The 26,522-nt window shown below is 37.4% G+C and overlaps 1 protein-coding gene across 1 annotated transcript in view; it reads left to right on the forward strand.

Moving 5' to 3' along the window:
- The window catches only part of LRP1B (LDL receptor related protein 1B), a 707,094-nt gene that overhangs the window by 444,338 nt on the left and 236,234 nt on the right, over positions 1–26,522 (forward strand). The window contains exons 25-28 of the mRNA XM_063307533.1: positions 3,702–3,899; positions 7,332–7,536; positions 17,569–17,733; positions 21,425–21,669. Coding sequence (XP_063163603.1) covers positions 3,702–3,899; positions 7,332–7,536; positions 17,569–17,733; positions 21,425–21,669 — 813 coding nt within the window. The remainder of the gene's footprint in view (positions 1–3,701; positions 3,900–7,331; positions 7,537–17,568; positions 17,734–21,424; positions 21,670–26,522) is intronic.

The following is a 26,522-nucleotide window of genomic DNA, read 5'->3' on the forward strand; positions in this document are numbered from 1 at the left end:
CTTAAACCAGTCTGTTGTTCTGTGGTCTGTTCTTACTGTTGCTACTTGGTCGTTATACAGATTCTTCAGGACGCATACAAGATGACTTGGTATCCCCATACTGCTAAGAACTTGCCACAATTTGTTATGGTCCACACAGTCAAAGGCTTTAGAATAGTCAATAAAACAGAAATAGATGTTTTTCTGAAACTCCCTGGCTTTTTCCATTATCCAGCGGATATTGGCAATTTGGTCTCTAGTTCCTCTGCCTTTTCTAAACCCAGCTTGTACATCTGGCAATTCTCGCTCCATGAACTGCTGAAGTCTACCTTGCAGGATCTTGAGCATTACCTTACTGGCATGTGAAATGAGTGCCACTGTTCGATAGTTTGAACATTCTTTCGTGTTTCCCTTTTTTGGTATGGGGATATAAGTTGATTTTTTCCAGTCTGATGGCCATTCTTGTGTTTTCCAAATTTGCTGGCATATAGCATGCATTGCCTTGACAGCATCATCTTGCAAGATTTTGAACAGTTCAGCTGGGATGCCGTCGTCTCCTGTTGCCTTGTTATTAGCAATGCTTCTTAAGGCCCATTCAACCTCACTCTTCAGGATGTCTGGCTCTAGCTCACTGACCACACCATCAAAGCTATCCCCGATATTGTTATCCTTCCTATACAGGTCTTCTGTATATTCTTGCCACCTTTTCTTGATCTCTTCTTCTTCTGTTAGGTCCTTGCCATCTTTGTTTTTGATCATACCCATTTTTGCCTGGAATTTACCTCCGATGTTTCTAATTTTCTGGAAGAGGTCTCTTGTCCTTCCTATTCTATTGTCTTCTTCCACTTCCGCGCATTGCTTGTTTAAAAGTAATTCCTTATCTCTTCTGGCTAACCTCTGGAATTTTGCATTTAATTGGGCATAGCTCCCCCTATCACTGTTGCCTTTTGCTTTCCTTCTTTCTTGGGCTACTTCTAGTGTCTCAGCAGACAGCCATTTTGCCTTCTTGGTTTTCTCTTTCTTTGGGATATATTTTGTTGCCGCCTCCTGAACAATGCTGCGAACTTCTGTCCCGATTTCTTCCGGGAGCCTATCTACTAAGTCCAGTCCCTTAAATCTATTCTTCACCTCCACTGCATATTCCTTAGGAATATTAGTGAGCTCATATCTAGCTGATCTGTGGGTCTTCCCTAATCTCTTTAGTCTGATCCTAAATTGTGCAAGAAGAAGTTCGTGATCTGAACTACAGTCAGCTCCAGGCCTTGTTTTTACCGACTGTACAGATGTCCGCCACCTTTGGCTGCAAAGGATGTAATCAATCTGATTTCGGTGTTGTCCATCTGGTGAAGTCCATGTATAAAGCCGTCTCTTAGGTTGTTGGAAGAGAGTGTTTGTTATGCAGAGTGAATTGTCTTGGCAAAATTCTATCAGCCTATGTCCTGCTTCATTTTGTTCTCCCAGGCCATACTTACCTGTAATTCGAGGTGTCATTTGACTGCCCACCTTAGCATTCCAGTCTCCTGTGATGAAAATAACATCTCTTTTAGGCGTGTTGTCCAGTAGGTGCTGCAGATCCTCATAGAACTGCTCTACTTCAGCTTCTTCAGCATTTGTGGTTGGGGCGTATATTTGGATCACTGTGATGTTAGATGGCTTGCCCTGAATTCGAATTGAGATCATTCTGTCGTTTTTTGGGTTGTATCCAAGCACTGCTTTAGCCACTTTACTATTAATTATGAAGGCTACTCCATTTCTTCTGTGGTCCTCTTGTCCACAGTAGTAGATCTGGTGGTCATTTGATGTGAAGTGGCCCATTCCAGTCCATTTCAGTTCACTGACGCCCAGAATGTCTATCTTTAATCTTGACATCTCACCAATAACCACATCCAATTTGCCCTGGCTCATAGATCTTACATTCCAGGTTCCAATGGTGTGTTGATCCTTAGAACATCGGATTCGCCGTTCACCACCAGCACCGTCGGCCGCTAGCCGTCCTTTCGGCTTTGAGCTAGCTGCGTCATCACGTCTGGGGCTAGTTGAGCTCATCCTCTGTTCCTCCCCAGTAGCATTTTGACCATCTTCCGACCTGGGGGTCTCACCTTCCGATGGTATACCGACATATCTCTGGTTGTACTGATCCATATACTGTATCAATTTTTCTGATAACATAATTTGTTAAATGCTTTTGATCTAATCTCACTGATCAGAGGCAGTGTTTGAATATTTGGCTTTCTGCATCTGGGTAGCTACTAAAAGAGATTCATGCTTGGTATCACAAAATGGATAGAAATAATAATAATAATTTTTAAAACCAAACAGACAGCTTAGTTTTTCAAGAAATATCAGATAGCATCACCAAACTTAGTCATTCCTGAGCAGGATATTCATATGTAAAATGTAATTCTCATTTTTCCATTTCCACCAGTAATGAAGGAATGTGTGATTCAAAAGTTTTAGATATATGTTTTATAGAGGATTTTATTTATAGAGAAAGTTTTAGATATATATATATATATATATATATATATATATATATATATATATATTTATACAGTATCTTATTTGATTGTGTTTATTCTTGCAGTGGTATGGGTTCACTGTGTTTTTGAGTCAAACTGTGTAAATTTGGATTGTCTTGCCAAATTTGGAACACATTATGAACAAACTTTCTTAAGAAGGGAGGGAGGGAGGGAGATATCCACATCCATACCTACCCAACCACACACTTTATATATCATACAATGTTCATAGACTAAATGGCATGAGTTATTCTATGACGTAGAATTTAGAAAACTTCTTGAAGGTTTTTCTCTTTTATTTTTTTTCACACTTATTAGAAAGAATATCAAATTTATATCTTTAGGTTTCCATAATAAGTCATCCAATTCATAAGCCCTCTTCATTTTTTCTGAATGGGTTAGAAAATTTATGGAACATTTGTCTTATAAAGAAATTAAGGTAAAACAATAAAAGGTTAAAAAAAGTGTTGAACATGCTCAGTTGCCTCCAGGTTCTAGAATATTGAAGACACTCATTAAGAAAAACAATGGGAAATTGGGACCTGAATGTTTTCTATTTTCCCATACATGATAATTAGGAAGAGAGCAGCTGTATACTATAAGGTTAAAAAAAAGCAAAAAAACTTTTTCATGTCATAGAGGTATGTTTTGGAATAAAAAAAAGATTATTACCTTCCAAGTTTCAATAATTCTTCCCAACCTCCTATAAACACTCATATTCTTCAACATTCAGAAAAAGCAAGCAAGAAATACATCAGTAAAATTCTCTGGCTTTGTGCTGGCAAACAATCCTGATCAGTGTAGTGTAAAAGTTAAGCTGTTGAGCTAGAACCAGGGGACCCAAATTCAAATTCATCCTTAGCCACAAAAGTCACTTGGGCAAGTCACTTTCTCTCAGCCCAACCTACTTTCCATGGTTGTCATAGAAGAGAAAAATCAGAGGAGGGTGCACTGCATGTGCCACCTGGAGCTCTTAAAGTAAAGGCAAAAGATAAACCAAACAAATAATAATAATAATAATAAAAAAAAAATAGAAAAGTTTCAGGAAGTCTGACATTTGATTTCTTTATTGAAGTTATTATATCCCTGTTCTTCAAACAGAATATTCTACAAATATTAATCAAATGAATGTATTTTTATTACTGTCCTATAATGACCTCCTCCTCCTTAGGTTTACCATAAAATGTTCTGTTGTGTTCCCAGATCCTTTTGAAGCATTCATCATTTTCTCTATTCGGCATGAGATCAGAAGAATTGACCTGCAGAAAAGAGACTACAGCCTGTTAGTTCCTGGTTTAAGAAATACAATAGCACTTGATTTTCACTTCAATCAAAGCTTACTATACTGGACAGATGTGGTAGAAGATAAAATTTACAGAGGCAAGCTTTCTGAAACTGGAGGTATGAAATGGAGTTTAGATTTTATTTTATTTTGTTTTTAATTTAAGTGGTACAGGATTCAGTTCAGGAAACAAGATGGACCACCTACGTTATGATTGGAGGGCTTTTTATTACATAAATTATAAATACGTACATAAATTGTCCTCTGAATGAGTTATATATGAAAAATTCTACATTTTGGGGTTTGGGGCTTGTTTGTGATTGAATATTTTCATCATAGCTTTTTCCTCTTTCTGTTCAACTTCTAAAGAATAACTGGGATCTTTCAAATATGTGATACTTACACAGGAAGCACCTCAGTTAGCTAAAGTCCAGATTCTTGCTACATATACACCCAGATACCGCATTTAGCACTTTTGTGCTTGTGTGTGTGGGTATGCAATAAAAGTAAATATGGCTGAGTTCATAAAGGAATGGAATCCAAGCAACTCATTTTAAACCTTCTTTTTCTAGCAGAGGAACTGCTATTAGTTATCTGAAATCTGGATGAATAATACAATAACTACATTTTCAGATAATATCAAATGATTCAGCATTTGAGATGCTTTCTTACTTGATGGAATCCATGATAGAATTAAAACCTATTAACATATATAACCTATAACAAAGGCTCAAGAATATTTTTAAAGTGGAAATTTCTGGGATATTTTAAACATGAACTAAAGAACTAGAATCTCTGATAATGCCCCATCAATTGATTCATGACCTTAAAAATGTTAAAATGGTATCAACAGATCTGAGATTACAGTTGATTCAAAATATATATAAGGTATTTAGGGTGTACTGAGCTTCTCAAAGTATGTAACTGAAAGGATGGACATTAGATTTTGCATGTGATCTATGTGTTTTGGAAAATGCTGTGTCTTCTACTAATCAAAGGGTACAGCAAGCTAGGGCAGAGATTTTGTGATGACCAGAATTTCCATCGCTAAGTAATGCAGTTGTAAAGCACAATGTCATGTGATTGCATCGCTTAGCAACAGCAATCCCCGCAGTCCCCACTGACATAATTAAGCAAAAATCATGGGTCCTCACAACTTCCTGCCGGGTTCCAAAACCAAAGTCAGGTTGTTATATAAAAGAAGGGTGTGTGTGTATATGTATCTATGTATGTATGCATGTGTGTATATATACTGTATGTCCAAAGACTTCCTATTAAATCCTTTATCCCTTCCCTCCTCCAAATGTATAAAGTCATCATTCAGCTTCTTCAGTGGCTTCATCTCGGAGTTTATAATTGAGGAGAGTATTACTCTGCTGTACTTCCCTCATTCCTTCTGACAAGCATTAAACAGATAGCATGTAAAGGTTATATTCTACAGTTTTATTTTGTTTTTTAATTCTTCTAATAAAACTTGAATTCAGAAGGATGAAATGCAGAGGACATAAATCCAAAACACCAATGAAGGTTTGTAACAGAAGGTATCTATTAGTCCTAGGCTAAATTGAATCTCCATGTTTAGAAACAGCAAGATGTTGGAAGGCAACTGTGTGGCAGAATTATAGCCATAGTGCCCTTCTTAGATGGATCCAGAAAACTTCGTTTTTGGGGGCTCTGTGTATTTTATACTGTATATCATACTCCATTTCAAGCCAAAGACATATCCTTGTCCTATTGTGTTTCTCAAATTTCCAATACATCTGTAGAATTCAGTGCAGTTTATTCCTGAAAATACAGCTACAGAATTGTTTTATTAGTCTTTAATAAATTGTTATACTAACCATGGAAACTGCAAAAATTAAATGAGCATATAGCAAGTTTGGGTGATTATTTCTTCTTTCTCTCAAATTTTTGGTGCCCTTGTAGAATAATTTGTAAAAAAATATTTTGAATATTTAACCTTATTATTTATATATATAGAGAGAGAGAGAGAGGGAGGGAGGGAGGGAGGGAGGCCAAAATCTTGCATACTGTTTGCACAGGTAACCATGTATGCAATGTTTCACCTAGGGTTCTAGTGTAACCTCCCCTCCCCCATCAGGCCCCATGTATACTGTCTTCACTCCTGCTTCTACTAGGAGTAACCTGCAGACCATGGGCCCAGGGAAGAGCAGTCTGCAAATCCTTAAAGGTAATATGTTGGGGGGGGGTCCTCTGCAAGTAGATGGCCTTGTGGAGTCATCAAATACAGGTAGTCCTTACTTACTGACTGCTTGTTCAGCAACTGTTTGAAGTTACAACAGTACTGAAATAGGAGATTTATGACTAGTCCTCAAACTTGTGGTTGTCGCACATCCCCACGGTCCTGTTATCATGATTCAGGCACTTGGCAACCTGTGCACATTTATGACAGTTGCAGCATCCCACGTTCACATGATTGCCATTTGCAACCTTCACAGCCGACTTCTGACAAGCAAAGTCACCGGCAGGAAGTCACAGTCACTTGATGTCGTACTTAATGACTGCAGCTGAAGCTGTCAGGTGCAGTCACATGATGCTTCACTTTATGATCACATTGCTTAGTGACAGAGTTGCCAGTCCCGATTGTGGCTGGTAAGTGAGGACTACATGTAGTGTTTAAAATATCAGAGAAGAATGCATAAAATCAGCCAGCAGGAGAGGAGAGATGATAGTGGAACACTTTTCATACTATGTTCTCCATGCACAGCGTGCAGGATTCTGACCAATTATCTCATTCCTAAGTGATTAGAAATAACTCATTTGGCACTGTGTAATGCATTTCAAAAGTATATTTATGTAAAAATAGAAAATGCTACTGAACCTAGTATATTATTATGATACATTTGTATGTTGTCTGTTTAGAGACTTGCTTGCTGAAAAGTAGGATAGAGATGATTTTAATAAATAATATAGTATTAACAATTTAAATATTAATGATAGTGATTCCTGTTTCACAGTAAGCATCTCAGAGTTCAAATTCATCTCAACAAGATGTATATGAAAGCTACTTTACATTTCTGAATTACTACCATAATAGTTTTGAAATTATTATGTTTATCACCTTTGTTGTAACTATAAAAGTGTTGGGTATTATAATTAGAGCAAAACCTTTGTTTATAGTATGTTCATATTTTAGTATATTAAAATATGTATCAGTTATTCAGGAGGGCTATATTCTCACTTCTTGACCATAGATAATGAAACTGTACATAAAGAGACCTTAAAAAACAAACAAACCTACTTTATACCTGTGCAAAGGTCTGTATGCCATTTTGTACATGTGTAAATCAGAAAAGAGAGAGAGAGAGAGAGAGGGAGAGAGAGAGAGAGAAAAGAACCATGGATACCTGAAAGCCCTTACTGTGTATACCAAGATCTGCTATAATTTTTAACAATTGCAGGTATGCAAATCTATGGGAAGTGGAACCACAGATGACCAGGGTGTACTTGCTTTGCTTTTTAACAAGTAAGTCATTTTCGTTTCTTGTGTAAATTTCAAAAAATCAAGATTTGTTCTAATATTTTCACAGGTGTAAGCTCTGTTGAAATTGTGGTCCAACATGGTTTAGCTACTCCAGAAGGTCTTACTGTGGACTGGATTGCTGAAAATATTTATTGGATAGATAGCAATCTGGATCAAATTGAAGTGGCTAAATTAGATGGCACACTGAGGACAACACTAATAGCAGGTGCAATGGAACATCCTAGAGCTATTGCTTTGGATCCCAGATATGGGTAATTATTCTTTATGGTTTCTTGCATTTTTTTAAATCATGGTGAGTTATTTCTTAATATCGCATTGCTTTAATATAAAAAAAGAGAAGGGGGGAAAAAAAGACATAGGAAAAAGCAGCAGAAAAAAGGAAAACAACCAAAACATATTTTAAAGAAAATCACCCCATTTTTAAATACATAGTTAAACCTTGACCATACAAAATAACAGTGATCAGTCTTTTTATTACCTTAATAGAAAGCCAAGACTTATAATGAATCCAAGACTACAAATCAGGGGCTGCGCTCCTTCCGCATTGAAGTTTGTTTGTTTGTTTGCTATTTCTCAACTTTAATAAATTCATAATTCTTTATATTAAGATAAACTGCATTTTTAAGAATATACTGTAATTCAAATGTAATTTACATTTTTAAACTAAATTGATATTTTTACATATTAACAAACATGTGGATATTAAAACAAAATGGGACAATCATGGAACAAGCTCATATCAAATAAGTAAAAGGTTTTTTTACCCATTTTACAAATCAGTACAGTATAGTGAGGATAACAGGAAAATATTTTAAAACATTTTGGGGCGTTTGATAAATGTGAAAGAAAATCTGTTATTGAATAAGTCTCATCTTAAGTTCTTAAGGAATACAAACAAAATTCTTTTAAACCTTAATCACTAATTTGTTAATATTGGATATTTGAACTCTTTATTCCAAAATTCTTGCAGATCACTAATATCCACATTACTGATATTCTTTAATTGTTTATTTAAAAAAAAAACCAGATACATGGAATCATTCAAAATACATTCTAATACTGTCAATCACTTGAAAGTATTAGATGCTGTTAATGTAAACTCAAGAGATGAATATGAATTGAATATAATGACATTTAACAAATGTAGACAATCCAAATTCTTCTGTAACAACTCAGCTTGAAAAAGTGATTGGCAATAAACTTATCTAAATAGCCCTTCTTGCTCATGACTTATACACACTCACAGGGAAAAGATTTATATGGAATTTTTGAGATGGGATTGTTCTAGAGTATGTTAGAGTTTGCTGGAAAGTGTTTGGCCCGAGAAATCAGAAAAAACACAAACCAAGCATTTCTATAAAAATAAATGTATTTACAGAAAACATAAAAACATAAACAGTTTCATATCCAGATATCCTGGATAGGCACAAAAGCTTTACAAGCCCATACACGGACAGATGCCCTGAGTAGGACGGGAAGGGAAGGCAACAAAAAGGAAGCTGAAACAAGTCCAGGCAAGCTTCCTCTAGGCAAATCAGGAGCTTTAGCTTATATGGTCATCCTTTTCACACCCAAAACTGAGGATACTTAAGTTTGACCTGTTCACCCTGCCAGAGTGATTTCTTACCATAGTAACTTAATTCCTGTAGCAGAAAACAATATACCAACACTCCCCTTTTTATGCTACAGAATGAGTTGCAGACCAATTTGTCTTCGTTAACTCTTTGCTTTCTAGAATGCCAGCCTAAGCTTGACTCAGCAAATTGAATTAAAATCCCAGAAGTGGATTTCCTGTCACTAAATCTGCATTTTCCTTTTTCAAAACCAAAACTCTGCAGTTTTTCATCTAATTTTTGGTTCCAGGATCTAGCAGCCTGTTTTAACCCATAGAATGACTTCTGCAGTTCACAGACTAGATTCTCCCCTTTTTCATAGTCAGGGGGTTGCTGCATCTATAATTTGTGGTCTAAATCACCATAGAGAAATGCAGTCTGAATGTCATAGTGGTGAACTGACATCACTTTGAGTGCAGCAATTTTTAACAGTAATCTAATTGATTCACCTTTAGTAACTGGTGCAAAAGTCTTGTCAAAGTCTAAATCTTTCCTTTGAGTGAACTACCAAACACTCTAAGATGGTTTACCTTTGGTTTCACACCATAAAACAAATGCAGTGGAGCGTCCTGAATCACAGAATGATACAGTCTGTTTTGCACATAACAGGCAGTAGATATTGATTCTGCTCAAAATTTAAAAGATAAATTGGAATCTTTAAGCATGTGTTCCATTGATTCTTGCAAGGTTCTGCCCTTTCTTTCAGCAACACCATTTTGCTGAGGGGTGTAAGGGTTAGAGATAATTTGTTCTATCCCCTTGTCTGCTAGGAACCTTTTAAAATTGTGAGAAAGGTACTCTCCTCCTCTATCACATTGGAGTGCAGATACGGGCCTTGGGAATTTTCCATTTGCCCATGTCACAAAACTTTTAAATTTTCCAAATGCCTCATCTTTATGTTTTAAGTTGTAGATAAATGTGTACCTTGAGAAATCATCAGTGATGGTCATTGCATACCTTGCTTGTCCAAGACTTGGAGCAAAAGGACCAATAATGTCAGAGTGTACAATTTCTAGAGGTCTGGTTGTAACTCTGTCACTGTGCTTACTCACAGGAGCTTTTTGTGTTTTGCACTCTTTGCAAACTACACAGTCTAAGTATTTGTCACAGGGTTTTATCTTTAGGTCAGCACACAGCTGTGGCATTTGTGCTATATACTTGAAATTAGCATGACCAAATCTTCTATGCATCAGGTGTACACATTGGTCATGATATGGAGTGTTGCCAACTGCAACCTTGCAGCTTGGCTTCCTTGCATTTTGCACAATGTACAAGGAGTCTTTTAACATACCAATAGCACAATTTCCCATTTTTATGTATCTCACAACCATTTTTCTTAAATGTTATGACCTACCCTGCTGCAGCTAATTGTGCCACAGATTAAAAGTTGGACTGTAGATTTGGAACATACAACACACCTTTCACAGTTTCTCCCAAGCAGGATAAATACATGTCACCTTGTCCCATAATTTTGGTCACAGACCCATCAGCCAAAGATACACTTTGTCTGTCTGTTTTAGACAGTGACACAAAACAGCTTTTACAATTATATAAATGTCAGTTGGCCCCAGAATCTAACACCCATACATCAGAATTACCCTTCTCAGCAACCTGTGCAATTTGGGTTGTCTGAAGAGCCTTCTTCTGTGTTGCCCTTGTGTTCTTCTCTGTCTTTCTACTCTTGGGTCTCAAGGCACAGTCTTTCTGTAAATGTCTAGCTGAACCATAATTGAAGCATCAGTGGCTGGCTAGTGCTGTTGCTTCAGCTTCATTCTTCTTCCTTTCCCATGTTTTCTGGTGCTGTAGCTTTCCAGAAGAGATGGTGGGGGGGATCTTTCCTCTCTCTTCTCCCATTCAGCAAGTAAGTGCTGCATTACATATGATGGGGTGAAGTCTGCTTCAGGCATAGCCTCTAGGGTACAAATCAGCGTGTCCCACGTTTCATTCAATGAGGACAGCAGGATATAGGATTGTGTGAGAGATGCAAATTCCATATCTCTCCCCTGCAACTCAACAAACAGCTGCTGAATATGATGCAGGTGCTCAGGAAGGCTATCTCCTTCTGCTAGGTAAGCTTTGTACAGCTTTTTAGTCAGGGTAACTTAACTCCCTGCTGTTGCCTTTACATACAAGTCTCTGAAAGTGTCCCAAAGTTGCTTTGCAGACTGCATGCCTCGCACGTGGACTAGCTGATTGTCCTCAACTCCCAGAATAATGGTGGCTCTAGCCCGCTCATCCTGTCTCAGCCATTCAGCACTGGGATTTTGGGGTTTTTCTCACCAATAGGGATCCAAAGATTCTCTCTGTGAAGATACATTTCCATCTTCAGAGCCCAATTCAGATAGTTGGTCTCTGACAGGCACTCAAGAGGCATCACTGAGGGCTGGGAGGCAGCCATGGCTTCTTCCTTCTTTTGCAAGTCACCTCAGCTGGCTTCTTCATCCTGTAGACCAGCAGTGGCTGGAAAATCTCCAGGTGGCTCCAAAGAAAATCTTCACAGGTCTTTGCTACCTGCCTTTAAAATGTGCATGAGGTGTGGAGCTGATCTCTCTGCTCTCCCTGGGGGTTTACTGGGCCCATAACCTGTTAGGGTTTGCTGGAAAGCATTTGGCCCAAGAGATCAGAAAACACACACACCAGCCATTTCTATAAAAATAAATGTATTTACAGAAAACATAAAAACAAACAGTTTCATATCCAGATATCCTGGATAGGCACAAAAGCTTTACAAGCTCATACACGTACAAGTGCTCTGAGTAGGACTGGAAGAGAAGGCAACAAAAAGGAAACTGAAACAAGTCCAGGCAAGCTTCCTCTAGGCAAATCAGGAGCTTTAGCTTATATGGTCATTCTTTTCACACCCAAAACTGAGGATACTTAAGTTTGACCTGTTCACCCTGTCAGAGTGATTTGTTACCATAGTAACTTAATTCCTGTAGCAGAAAACAATATACCAACAGAGTATACATTTGAAATGTGAAAAGGTCAAAATTATATTTCATCCAAGCACGTAGCAAACATGCCATGCAGCCTTTAAAGGCAGAAACATAATACAATACAAAACACAATATCCAATAAATAAACAAATAATTATGTGCCCAGTTAGAAACACGATACATGATAATATCCAATATTATCATGTATCGTGTTTCTAACTGGGCACATAATTATTTGTTTATTTATTCATTCATGCATTCACATGTGTTCCATAGAAAAACTGAAGTCAATGTATATGGCTATTGATAAAGCTGAAAGTTAGGACAATTTAAAACGTGACAGCCATAATTTACATTTTCAGGAGATGGGTGTTGTCAATAGATAAGGACCCTCTACTATGAGTGCACACATTTTGTAGGGTCCTTATTCTGTGAAGCAAAACTGATGGTGGAGATGTGCTACACTCTCCTATTTCCTTGCTGTCACTGACTTTGGACCTGTAGAGGTCAATGTGCCAGGAATGGAGCTAGCATGCTGTCATCTCAGTACCCCTTTGAATGGGATAGACCTAACTACTGAACAACATTAGAACTCCTCTGATACTTACCTGGGAGTAAGAGCCACTCACGTCAGTGGGACTTATGCAACAGCAAGAGTGTTGCTGAACCAAGCACTTATATATGTTGAGGTTTCCACAGTTGCTGTCCCTTTCCCTTCCCAGCCATCTCCCTACCTCTTCTTCCTCCTTTGCTTTTTCTGAGGGATGGAGGAAGGGATTGTGTGTCAGTATATATATTATGGTGCATTTGTGTGAGAGAGTGATTTATGTGTGGAAAAAAACATGGTTTCTATGGATTCAGGGCCTTGTTTTACAGCAGTTAAGGTTATTCAATACTTTTTTGTTTAATATTTATTTTTGTACTGGCTCTGTTCCTTTTTGGAGGATGCCTATGGCTAGTAGGTCCATATATACATGGATATACATACAGGTACTTAGACTGGTGGGTGGGGGGGATTTCCAGGTTTAGTTTCAAGCTAAACCTGGCAAGCTAAGGTTGACAAGGTAGGGAACTATGCATTACAAATTATTTTTGTTTATAGTTATATTCATTTTCTCTTATCTTTATTTTTATTCTATTTCCCCCCCCCCCCTAAGGATTCAAAGTTATTTTCCTTTTCAGTAAATACCATATATATGTTTAATGCAACATGTTAGTCAAGTTATGTATGTTATTTAACCAGAACAATTAGATAGTGGAGCTAGTGTTTATGTCTGGTTCTCCCTTCTGCCTTTTTTTACAGCTACACAAAAGTGAGAGATTTCTTGAGTCCTTTGCACTATATAAGAAGGAATTAGGTGTTGATTTCCATGGGAAATTAAGTAATTAATTTATAAGATTTGCCACTTTTATGGTCAAGCTATTCTTCTTATAGATTTATAACATGATCTGTATTCAGACTAATTACCAAAGGTGATGAAATTACCTGTCCATTTACCAGTAATTTGTATATTATCATATCACTATTGTGTGCTATGTATATGGAAAGGTGAAAGGTGAAAGGTCCCCTATGTAAGCACCGAGTCATGTCTGACCCTTTGTGGGGATGCCATTTTTGCAACATTTTCTTGGCAGACTAGAGCGGGGTGGTTTGCCATTGCCTTCCCCAGCTGTCACCTTCCCCAGCAAGCTGGGTACTCATTTTACTGACCTTGGAAGGATGGAAGGCTGAGTTGACCTGAGCCGGCTACCTGAGAATCCAGCTTCCACTGGGATTGAACTCGGGTCATGGGGGGAGTTTCAGTTGCAATATTGCCGCCTACCACTCTGCGCCACACGAGGCTCTCCAGCTATATATATAGTCAGTTAATATAGATTATGACTGAACATCATTTACATTTAACACTGGATTATAAAATATTGGTCTCTTTTTTTTTTTAACACATACAATATTCTGAGAAAATATAAGGACATGTTAGAGGGAGAAAGGTTGGACTGTAAGTCTGGTAAACCTTAAAATCTGCCAGATTAGGTGTACAATATTAATTTAAAGAAAAGCAAAAACAACTTTCTTCTATATTTATACTAAAGTAAGATGTGATTATAGTAATTTTTAATGGTGCATCAGAAACCAAAAATGAGAACAGAAGTTGTTGTTTCTTATTTAAATAAGTCTGAAAAACCCTATGCCATTGCTTCAAATTTCAGTCAAGGTTGGTAAATAGAAATGTAGGGCATCTGCACCAGACTGAGACAAATACAATTTCTTTTGTTGAACATATTGTCAACACATTTTTTATTTATTATATTTAGTGGAGTTATATGGCTGCCCACCTCACGTACATGATTGTGGGTGGCTCACAATATAATAAATAAATAAATACATACATACATACATACATATGCAGAAGATATAAAACCCATAGAAGCTGGGGGGAAAAAAAAAAAAACGACAAAGGCACGGTCCAACACTCTAACCAAGCAGCAGGCTCTGTCTCACACCAGGGGTCCAAGGTTCGAGCACAAAGCAATGTTTCCAGAGCCTTATGGAAGGCCATCTGGGATGGGGCCAATCTGATCTCTGGAGGGATAGTTTTCTAGAGGTGCCTCAACAGAAAAGTCTCTTTTCCTGGGACCCGCAAGCCAACACTCCTTAGCTGACAGGACCCAGAGCATGTCCCTCCTGCCAGACTGCATGGGATGGGTAGAAACAATGCCAAGCCATGAGGACTTTAAAGGTGACACCCAGCACCTTGATTTACACCCAGAAGCACCCTGGTAGTTAATGCAGCTCGAGAATATCCAATTCTCCCCAATTATTTCTGCTATTAGTAGGGAATGGGGTGCATTTTCATCAGTTTATATTGGGAAACTCCTTTGCCTACTGAACTTTTTGCTTTGGGGGGGGGGGATATCAATCTTTTCTGGATTAAGCCTCATCTAGTTCACACTAGAGTGTTTTTTTTTTTACCATATCCAGGCAACAGTTAAAATATTATATTGATTCTGGCATCAGCTGAAAAAGATACATGGCACTGAGTATTATTTGTATATGATGAGAGGCTAAATGGGATAATATCTCACAGCAGCTTTGCCTAAATGGTAAAAAGTATGCGAAGATGTTCAGAGCCTAAAGAATGCCAAAGACAAAACTGCTGAAGAGTGATCCTTGAACACACACCTTCTCAAAACATTCAGAGCACTTTCACGTGGCACTATTTCTACTCCCCAATTCCTCTAAACCATTTTGAACCATTCTACAATCACCTTCACTCCTGCAGACCTCAGAACACAGAGAACAGAGTGGAAATACTGTGAGCCAATCTGTGCTGTCCTTCAAAGAATGCAGGGAAAGTCATTCAATCAGTGTTTTGTCCCAAGCTGCTAGAACAACAAATCATTCTTCATACATACACACTCTCCATGCAAAAAGGAAATGAATTGCTAGCACCCCATTCACATTTTCGGTGCATATTATATGCTTTTGTCTGGTCATTTTTTAAAGTCTGCAATGGATAGAGCTGCCCTGCTGCCAAGCTGTCAGTCCAACTGTACTGAAAATTCTGTTGAGAGCTAAGAATATAGCAATTTTGCAATCAGAAACTTTTCTGAAGGCTCAAACTATGGCTGTAGGCTATAGTAGCAGCTGAAATACAGGAGGAAATAGGGGTGGTACATTTGAATAAATGTACTAGAAATAGGATGAAGAAGCTTACCAGTGTCAGAAGTTGACACTGGCACAACCAATATTTCCTGACATACATAAATATACATAAAAGGAGATAAATTGTTAACACTCCCTACTCATTTGACTACTGGGGTTAAAGCAGCCTTACCCTTTACATACCCCACTGCTGAAGAGAAGCAGAAGCCTTATCATTTTTACCTTATTCCCTTCACCTGGGCTATTGTGTACAATGGGACCTGTTGCAAGGATCTACAAGAGTAAAATAGACCAGATCAATCTATGCTGAATTTTAAATTGCTATCAGCAGAGCGCTTCCATCCTGAATTAGCCAGTTGTGTGCTAAAACATCTTGAGTTGTTCCTGTGAAGTGGTACCTGTGAAGTCAGCAAGTAATATTTCCCCTTTGAGACATATGAACAGAATGCAATGACAGCTGAAGACTGACATATGGGAAACAAGGTGAGGTAACAGTTCCCTCCAATAGGAAAAAAAGGCCATCAAGCTCTTCACCACTGATTTTTTTTCCTAAATTGCATTATACTGGACGTGTGTGACAGCATAGAACACAAAGCTTTGGAAGTAACTTTGAAGAAGTACAAAGTACTGGAAAAAACTGGAACCTTTCTATGTTTTACACTGGACAAGTTTGTGTATATAGAAAGATGTCTGACTTAACCAGCAGAAATACTGTACATTCCACTTGGCATAGATAAACCACAATGGCTATTTCTCTCACAAAACTTAAATAAACCTGACTGAAAAGCTTCCAGATAATCAATTGTACTTCTCCTTGGGGGCAAAAAACCCTAAAAACCTGGATTAGCTATTATTATCAAAGGTAGTGGGTGCTGCTGCTGCTGCTTTCTTTTTTTTTTTTAATACGAATCAAGATCTTAACATCCTTTAGAAAAGGCAGAACATGGGCTTCTTTCCTGGAGGAATTTATATTTTCCACCAGCCAATCCACCACACTTCCTCTGGCAGCTTTTATGAGCCAGGGGTGAATGGGTCTAAGAAGCAACTGATTAACCTCACTTCTACAAGGCAAAACAAACAAGCTCTTCTATAAGCACTGGAGACATGGTTTAAGTAAGCATTCGCTAATTTATTTTTTAACCTAGAGTTCAAGTAGGGTACATGCAACAGATAATAGCAGTGTTTTGCAAGCTACTTATGGCAAACTTGAGATAGTTTATTTAACTACACTACAGAAGAAAATGTAATATCCAGTAAATCACCTGAAATAACTCCACTGGATAACTTTGTGCTAGTGTAATGGAGGCAGAGAACCAAGACTTCCTCATTGCCACAGAATAGGTCTAACACGGACTTTAACACATGTCTGTTTAGATTCAGACTGTGTTTTTCTCCAGTGTTACTTAGTTTATGGTGTTTAATTAAAGTTCCTCATTAAGAGGCTAGCATTCTGTGTCTCAACAGAGGACTCTAAGGAATCATCTTCACAAATGCCATCGCCATTCCATAAATCAATTATGATGAATTCTAGTTGTAGGAAATTCCCTCAATATATTTCATAATTGTTGGGATTGACCACTTTAGTACTATCCCTGCAGAACTTAAGGGAATTTCTAAATCTAAACCTAAAATCAATCAATCTCTCCATAATAGAGGTGTTTTTCTTCAAATTGTATAACATTCAAATTAGCTTCATTCTAGCAACTTAAAATATTGTTTGAACTTTTTTTATTATTATTAAACTGAATTACTAATATAAATATATGTTTGTGATTAGTATAGTTTCACTGTAGCAGAAAATTATGGAAATAACATTGTTAGCAAAATAGCAACATGGGATATATATCCTTTCAATATTATTTATTGTGTTGTTGCATATGAGATGGGTGGTAGAGAAATATGACAACTAAATACCTAAATAAATTTAGTTTAAAAAATTGATATGGCTGCCCATCTTGAGAAACAACTCTGGACTAACAGTGCTAAGTGGCTAAAAATGGTGCTTCTTTCTAAAATATTGATAATTTAAATTGCTCCCCTTATTAATATGTTTCTCTTTGTATCATTCAGAATTCTGTTTTGGACAGACTGGGATGCTAATTTTCCTCGCATTGAATCTGCTTCCATGAGTGGAGCAGGAAGAAAGATCATATATAAAGACATGGATAGTGGAGCATGGCCTAATGGTCTTACAGTTGATCATTTTGAAAAACGAATAGTTTGGACAGATGCTAGGTAAAATATGTGTGTGTGTGTTTGTGTGTGGTGTGTGAGAGAGAATATATATTTCTCTTATAATGTATTTTTTGAATACATTACAGTGGGTAGAAAATACTGTTTGGTTCATATTTTAATAAACGCCTTAATATTGTAATTGCCACAACAACACGTAAGTCAGAAAAGCTTATATACGTTTTTTAAATCATTGTGTTGCACATCTTTGTACAACAACAAAAATGCATTTACTGTATTTGGAAAAATGCACATGAAAATGTATGCATAGTTTATGTAGAATTTAAATAAATCTGCAAAATTATGAGGAAAAGTATAAGAAAAGTATAACCACATAAAATGACCAGAACAATCATTTTTCATATTCCTGAAAATATTTTACGTCCATGAAAAATGAGAAGGACAACATTAATTTAAAAAAGGAGCAAGAGCTATTGATTGCCATGGAAAGTGGGGGAGAAAGTTGGATACTTAAGGAAAAATTGGAGTGCATAAACAGTGGTTCTGGATTTAGTTATATTTTCTGTTTTTATTTCTTTAAAATATTAAAACCATTACATTCAAAGGATCTCATGGCTCCCAATCCTGTAAAAATGGGATTTAAATTCTAAAAGTAAGTAAAATAATAAACTGATATGCAACAGGAAAAGACATTTAATAATGACAAGGAAGCATTCAAGAGACAAAAAAGGCTTGGTCAGGCTGTGGATGCTAAGTCAAATTCAAATTCAAATTATTTTATAATCTCAGACCATAAATACCAGTACAAAATTGAACACCAGTACAAAGTTTAAAATTTAAGAAAAAAGAAAAAAGAACAAACTTGAAACAATAAGGAGAAGAAAATATCAACTGACTTCTGCTAGCCATAGCTGTTGCTGGAAACATGGCAGCCTTTATAGTGGTTGTCCACATTTCATCTTGCAGAAGGAAGGTTGATCAGGGAGATAACTAAAATTTCTGACAGTTGGATTTATGAGTGCCAGATACCATTGGTGGTACAATGGGCAGTGCAACAATACATCGATTACTGACTTAACCTTTGTATCTGGGCAAACATGCAGACAGCTCTTGTATGGGAGACTAGTATATTGCATTATAATCCCGTAATAGGTAGTGTGCCAATTAAAGCCAAAGTAAAAGAATATCCTATGTAGAACATGTAAGATGTTATACAGATGGCTAGGAATTGTCCATAGAGAACCTGCAATTGCACCATAATCAGGGTGGTGATTTTAGCCCTGCCATTTTGTAGGTCTGAATCCCAAATCCTATGTTTAATTTTAATTAAAGCTTTATCTGATCAACTGACAATATTGCCAGGTATCTACAATATGCCAGATCAGAATCAATTTGCCTCTTCAGGGATCCAGTAGGGTGAGGTGACACAAAGGCTCACCCCAAGAGATTTGTTTCAACCAAAATCTGAGACAGCAAAGTCTCAGGTGGGCCCCAAGACAACTGCAACCAAGCTCCAACCAAACAAGGGCATCTGCAACTAAGCAAGGGACACGAAGTATGGCTTTCAGAAACTTAGACTGAACTGTTTCTAAAATAGGAGCATCTTTATAAACACAAAGTTGTGCATCATATAGCAACAATCCAAAATCTTTGCTTTATATAATTTTATTGCTACAGGAATTTAATTATTGTCTTGATGAGTGGTATACTTTAGGATTGTATGAGAAACAGTTGATTATTCCAGTGGGTAAGGGGTTGGAAGTGGATGCCTAGGTACTTGAAGTTCTTAATCTCATCAGTTGGTCTTTTGTTAAATTCCCATTTTACAAGGGATTTAAAGTGCATTATACAGAAAACCAGAACCTTAGTTTTTTGAGTAATTAATTTCAAGAAATTCCCCAGAACAGCAAAACACTAATGCAGGTAGGCATCTATGAAGGTCCACCTAAAATAGGATGATGGTCAAGTGTTGGAGGGTGAAATTCTAGTTTCGAAAGGGCTGCAATTATGTCACTTATATAGAAGTTCAACAATAAAAGAGCAAGAATATAGGCTTAATTCGCTCCTCTGAGGATAAGGAGGAGATAGTTGGAACCCCATTACAATTGCCTCTAATTTGCATTTTAGTATTTTGATGAACAAAATTATCAACCTGAAAAAGTGATGATTGATGACCTAAAGTTGGTACAATTGAACAAATCTATAAAACCAGACAAAATTACAGCACAGAGTATCATTACTATAACAGTAGTAACAATAGTACAATAAACAGCACGTAGATCATAGTGAATGTTTGGCACTTTCAAGAAGGAATCCCTGTTTGATCTTAGTTATTGGGGAGATACATAAGAGATAAAGCGAATCCATCAGATATCCATGTCTCAAACTATACAGGGCTTTATATGTCAGTTCAAGTCTGCTGAACTGTATTTATTTATTTATCAAATTTATTATTCAAATTTCTATCACTGCCCATCTCCCCTCAAAAAGGGGGACTCTGGACAGTTTACAATAAAATTAACCATTTAAAACCATCCATGTATTAATTACCAAACAAACAACCAAGTAGTAAAATAATAGATATAAATATAAAATCCAAGTGGCAGGGATTACATTTGAGAGGGAGAACTCTACGACACCAGCCACCCCCAGGAAGAGCTGTTGCCCTTCCCATCTGAGGCAAGGCGGCAGAACCAGGTCTTCAAACCCTTCCAGAAGGTCAGGAGTGAAGGGGCCTGCCTCACCTCTGGGGGCAGAATGTTCCAAAGATAGCATAGTAGAAACTCACCTCTTGGTAGCATAGTAGCAACTACTGCAACTCCTTTCAAACAGGTCTAATGTTTTTACAACAAGCTTATATTTATTTATTTAATCAATTCATATGGCTTCCCATTCACAAGAGTAACTCTGGGTGGCCAGCAAGATATTAAAACAGTCATCAGAAAAATCAAAATCATACAATCCAGCCATCAAACCACCTTATACCATCTCCCAAGATGGGAACATATAACATCCTAGTCTGAATGCCCAAAGGGAAAAGAAACACATTTTTTTAATACCTTAGAAAAGGCTTTCAGGTCAAGCCAATCATTTTCAGGGGAGATCTTTCCATAAAAGGCACACTTCCTAGGTATAGCCAGATGATATTGATCAGAGAAATAACCTTTTAGTAACTTAGTTAAAGCATTTTGCTCTAGCTGCATCTTCCAAATCAGGGATCCCCAAATTCTTCAGCTCATTGACTCCTTCATGATGTTTCAGATTGTTCATTGACCCCCAAATAATTTAAAATAATTTAATAAACACTACTTTAATAGTACTACAAATAATATTAAAATAATAACAACAACAACATCAACCCCTTGGGTAGTCCTGTTGACCCTTGGGGATCAATATTGACCACTTTGGGAAATCTATTCCAAATCAACCTACTATTTATAGATAATATAAACACATAATTACAGCATACAAGGACACTTTTCAGATATTTAGCACATGCAATTAAGTTATGCCTTACTGATTGGAAGCAACTTTGCAGGTTTTCAGATTAAGGTCTTCTGATTGCTAGTTGCAGAGGTAAGGATTGAACCTGAGACTTTTTGCATGTAAATCAGATAGTACTATCCTTTAAAAAATCAAATGAAGTTGCTTTATTCATTTGTTTAATTTTCCAAGAAATAGATTATAGCTGCATTAAGCACAATTTCAAGAGTGTGTTTCGGCTGTTTTTCAGGTCAGATGCTATTTATTCAGCGCTGTATGATGGAACTGGCATGATTGAAATTATACGAGGGCATGAATATCTTTCTCACCCCTTTGCTGTCTCTTTGTTTGGGAGTGAAGTATATTGGACAGACTGGAGGACAAACACATTATCTAAAGCAAATAAATGGACAGGCCAAAATGTTAGTGTGATACAAAAAACCAGTGCACAGCCTTTTGATCTTCAAATTTATCATCCAAGTCGTCAACCCAAAGGTAAAGTAATAATTTTAATTGAAGTGTTAGTTGCAGCCTTTGTATTTATATTCAGCCTCAGTGTTAAGTAGCAGAATATGAATGGGAATATTTGTGTGTGTGTGTGTCTGTGTGTGTGTGAGAGAGAGAGAGAGAGAGAGAAGGAGTATGTGTGTAACTAGGTGAGAAATCTGACCTTTTGTATTTATCAATAAATATTTCTCTGAATGCCAGTTTATATTTTCTGTTCTATGATGCTTATACAGATAAAATGACAATTTTTCAACACTGTGATTCCCTAAATTACATTTTAAAACATAGTAATATAAAGATCACTAAACAAAGCATGGAATTAATTGCCTTTTGCTTTTCAGAAGAATTACCAGTCATTAGTTGTTAAGGAGATGCTTTAATTTGGGGTCAGGATGATAATAAAAATTGTGTTTGCATATCATACACTACACTGATTTTGGAACCGTTCTGAAAGGTTATTATTTTTAATAAGTATTGTAGTCAGGTTAAATATTAACAGCTGCTCCCCCCTCCACCCCCAATGTCATGGTGAGTAAGATCTAGAATTGTAGGAAAACACAATCTGACTTTGGAGGGTTCTGGTAGGGGAAATTACAAAAACTTTTCTGTTTTTTTCACCCTGCTGCTGGTTTAAGTAGTATAGTTGCATTACTGCAAAGGTATATCTTAATGTTTTCACTGAATTACCAAAGGTAATACTGTACATAGTATTAACTGTTCTGCAACAAAGTATTTAGGGCTGCATGGGACATCAGTAGAAATTGTTATTTTCTTCATTAAAACTCAAAATTATTTAACTTTATTTGTTGTTGTATACATTTATATTATGCACACAGACATTCACAATTGTGAAAGTACACATGTTGAATATATAATGGTGTGCTTCAGAAATCCTCTTTGTGTGGCTTGCTTTGATGTTTTGTTTATTTAGTTTTAGCTGTAAAAAAGAAAAATATAATGACAACATATGCTAAAAATAGAGAAGAAAGCCTTGAACTGCAAAAAAAAAAAAAAGTATTGAACTCAATACTTCAGTTTCAGGAATCTAAGACAGCACTTGTTAGGAATAACCGGTTTAGGTCTCTGGTTAAATACAATGTATCTATTGGACTAAATTTCAGTTAGTCTCTGTATCAAATAGATTAGGCTTATATGAATGTTACAAATGTTCAGTTGTTAGTTGTTAGTTAATTCCATCTAAGTTTTGTAAACACTTTTGAAAACAGCAAGAAAAAGCAAACATTTACAAGCAATAACATTTATGATACATTTCTCTTATAACTGTATTTGTTTTCATCAGTTTTGACGAAAACATAACGTTAGGTAAAGGTAAAGGTAAAGGTTTCCCTCGACATTAAGTCCAGTCGTGTCCGACTCTAGGGGGCAGTGCTCATCTCCGTTTCAAAGCCAAGAGCTGGCGTTTGTCCATAGACCCTTCCGTGGTCATGTGGCCAGCATGACTACACGGAACGCCGTTACATGCCCGCCGAAGCGGTACCTATTAATCTACTCACATTTGCATGTTTTCGAACTGCTAGGTTTGGCAGGAGCTGGGACTAGCAACGGGAGCTCACCCCAACATAACGTTAGCAATCATTATATCAGAAATCCTACAAATAACACAATATAAACATATAATATGTTACAGGTATGTGTGCTTACAGTGTGTATCCTCCATTATGCTATATGTCAATAGTAAAGTTCAGAACAACTTAAATGTAGTCTCTCTATCCTTTTATATTTATCTTAATCTTGGTCATAGTAGCTGCAGTGGGCCTTTCATTGATGAACATTAAACAAGTTATATAAACATCCTAGAATGATTACATAACTAGATGATTTATAGATAAATTTGGGACATCATAGAAGATAACTCTGTTAATTGATTATTCAGGAGGTTTACTTTACTTTATTTATTTATCAGATTTATATAGTTGCCTACCTCACAAACATAACTCTGGTGGTGTACAATAAACAGGTTTAACAGTCAGTTAAAACAACAATTAAAAACAACGGTTAAAAACAGACACAAATACAAAATAAAATAAAAATAAGGCCACAGGGGAATGGACCAGCATCCTATATATAGGGTAAACAACTTGCAGGCTCCCAATTTTTCTGGGATCCCCAAGCCTGCTGGGAAAAAAAAAAAAAAAAGTTTTCAGGGATTTCCTAAATGCCAGTAGGGTCAAGGCTAATCTCACCTTGCGGGGAATGATGTTCCAAAGGGTGCCATGGCAGAAAAGGCCCACCTTCTGGGTCCCGTCAGATGCAACTCTTTAGCAGACAGGACCTGTAACATGCCCCTCCTGCTGGACCAATGGGATGGTTAGATGTGACAGTCCCTCAAATAACCTGGCCCCAAGGTCAGAACAAGCACCTTGAATTGAACCTGGAAGCAAACTGGCAACCAATGCAGCTTGCAGAGCAGAGGTGTAACATATGCTATTCTAGGAGCACACCAACTGCCTGCACCACCACATTTTGTACCAACTGAAGCTTCTGAATGATCTTCAAGGGCCCCATGTAGGGTGTGTTACAACAGTCCATTTGAGAGTGACCAGGGCATGGGTAACTGTGAGCAGAGCTCATGATCCAGGAATAAGCACAACAAGGTAGGCCATAATAGCAGTTCTCACCCATTTATAATTATATTATAATTATATATAATATAATTATATATTCCCCGGTGCAATATAGCATGTTCCCAGTAATAGGTGAGATTAAAAGGAGAAATAAAGTCTTCTGTAAAAGGAGAAATGCAACAATATACGTTTCAGTGGCTTAATTTAACTCTTGCTCTTGCTGTAAAAGTGCTGCTCAAAAATTGCTGATGGCATAGTCTTGCCAGAATAAAAATTCAAGGTTGTTTTGATATAATGATATGGGTCAGATAGTCTGCCTTTTAAAACCTTTTCTTATCACCCAATGAAGGGAATATTTTAGGTGAGTTCTCAAGTTTCTTTGCAGATTCATATAACAAATTTATTAAGTCTTTAATCACCCTAGGAAAACTGCAGAGATGGAGCTCTTCCAATATGGCTGCCTTTTTAGTTATCTTCCAGAACTAGTGAATTTAGTCAGCAGGGAGAAAATAAGTTATAGCCAAAGTTTAAAACAATATGTTCACACTCTGACCTGTATTATTATTAATGTATTTCTAAATACAATGCAACATTGAGCAAACATCTAAGAACCAACAAGATTGATTGTAAGGATTTAGACTGAACAATCTCTAATTAACCTTAATCTGACTGCATAGTAAAGAGCCACAAAGCAGCTACGTTTCAGAAAATTTTAAAAAGTTCATGGTAAAAAATTGGCAACAAATTTTCAGCTGAATATTTCTAAAAAAAAATTCAGCTGAACATTTGTGTGTGTGTTTCATAGATCACACAAACCTTGAGGTATTTGAAATCACCTGTTCACTCTGATAAGCTACCTGTTTTCTCATCTGTATAGTTTAGCTCTCTTAGGATTGAAGCTTCATTTTTAAAATAATTAATACAAATTAATATTAATTTGTATTAGATAGTGAGTACTCAGTCCAATTGAGTTAGTATAGAATATTGCCAGATCATCTGCTCATAGAAGTAGAGCGAGAATACTTTTGGCTAAAGTTGTGCGATGGAAAACCAGATTAGTGAGGGCTTTTAAATACAGAATTAATATAAAAGTTTAATAACAGGTGAATCAATGAACATTTCTATTTCATACCCTTCTGAGCTGGGAATGAGATCTTTCCTGAAAAATGACCTTGTAGTAGCAACTTTATCCTTTATAATTCACTTTTATTTGAGTAAAATAAAACACTGATTTACCCACTATTCCTCTAGCTTCATCCATAGCCTTTCTCAAGGTAACATATCAATTTGAAATTGACAAAGGCCAAATATAAATATCTTTTAGATCTGACTGTAGTTCTCTATACGATGGCAATATCAAGTAATTACAGGTAGTCTTCACTTAATGATGGTAATTGAGCCCAGAATTTCTGTCACTAAGCCATGCGGTTGTAAAGTGAGATGGCATTGCTTAGCAACGGCAACCCTGGCAATTCCCTTTGCCATTGTTAAGTTAATTTTACCCATCGTTAGCCTGGGCACCCACCCCAATCCAAGCCATTCCAGACTTCGTTCCTCCCAGCCCCAAACACTGCCTTCAACTCCCCCCCACCTGCCTATCTACCCCCCATCTCTGCCTTTTTGAAAGCCTTGCACCCTGCCTTGCAGGGTGGGAAGCACAGTCATGCTGTGCGAAACCACCAGTGCCACCTGCGTGGTGCCACAGTACCTGCCCATGCCAAGCCAAGCCACTGCCCTCCCGTGCCAGCCACTCACCCACCTGTACCATGCCAGCCACTTGCCCACCCGTGTGGTGCCATCCACTCACCTGCCTGTGCCAAGCCAGCCACTCACCTGCCCACACCAAACCAAGCCACCCACCCATGCCAAGCCAAGCCACACGTCCACACTGCGTGAAGCCACCATAGTAAGCTCCAGCCTCCCCAGCCTTCATTCGTTCACCCAGCTGCCTCCTCTCCCAGTTCCCCACACCTGCCTTTTGACTTTTTTGCCCAGCTGCAGAAGTGCCTTTCTGCTTTTGCTGAGTACTTTTCAATGAATGTTTCCTCCACTTTGCTCCCTTCAGAACATTGTTTTTGGAAGCTTATGCTATCTTCTCAGAGCCTTTGGAAAGCTGTCTTGGTGTGGGTAGGTGAGTGGCTGGCTTGGCGCAGGTGGGCGGGCGAGTGGCTGGCTTGGCACAGGTGGGTGAGTGGCTGGCGTGGTGTGGGCGGTGGCTTGGCGTGGCATGGGTGGGTTGCTGGTGCAGTGTGGGTG

The sequence above is a fragment of the Candoia aspera genome, chromosome 1 (assembly GCF_035149785.1).
Source record: "Candoia aspera isolate rCanAsp1 chromosome 1, rCanAsp1.hap2, whole genome shotgun sequence".
Taxonomy (NCBI): domain Eukaryota; kingdom Metazoa; phylum Chordata; class Lepidosauria; order Squamata; family Boidae; genus Candoia; species Candoia aspera.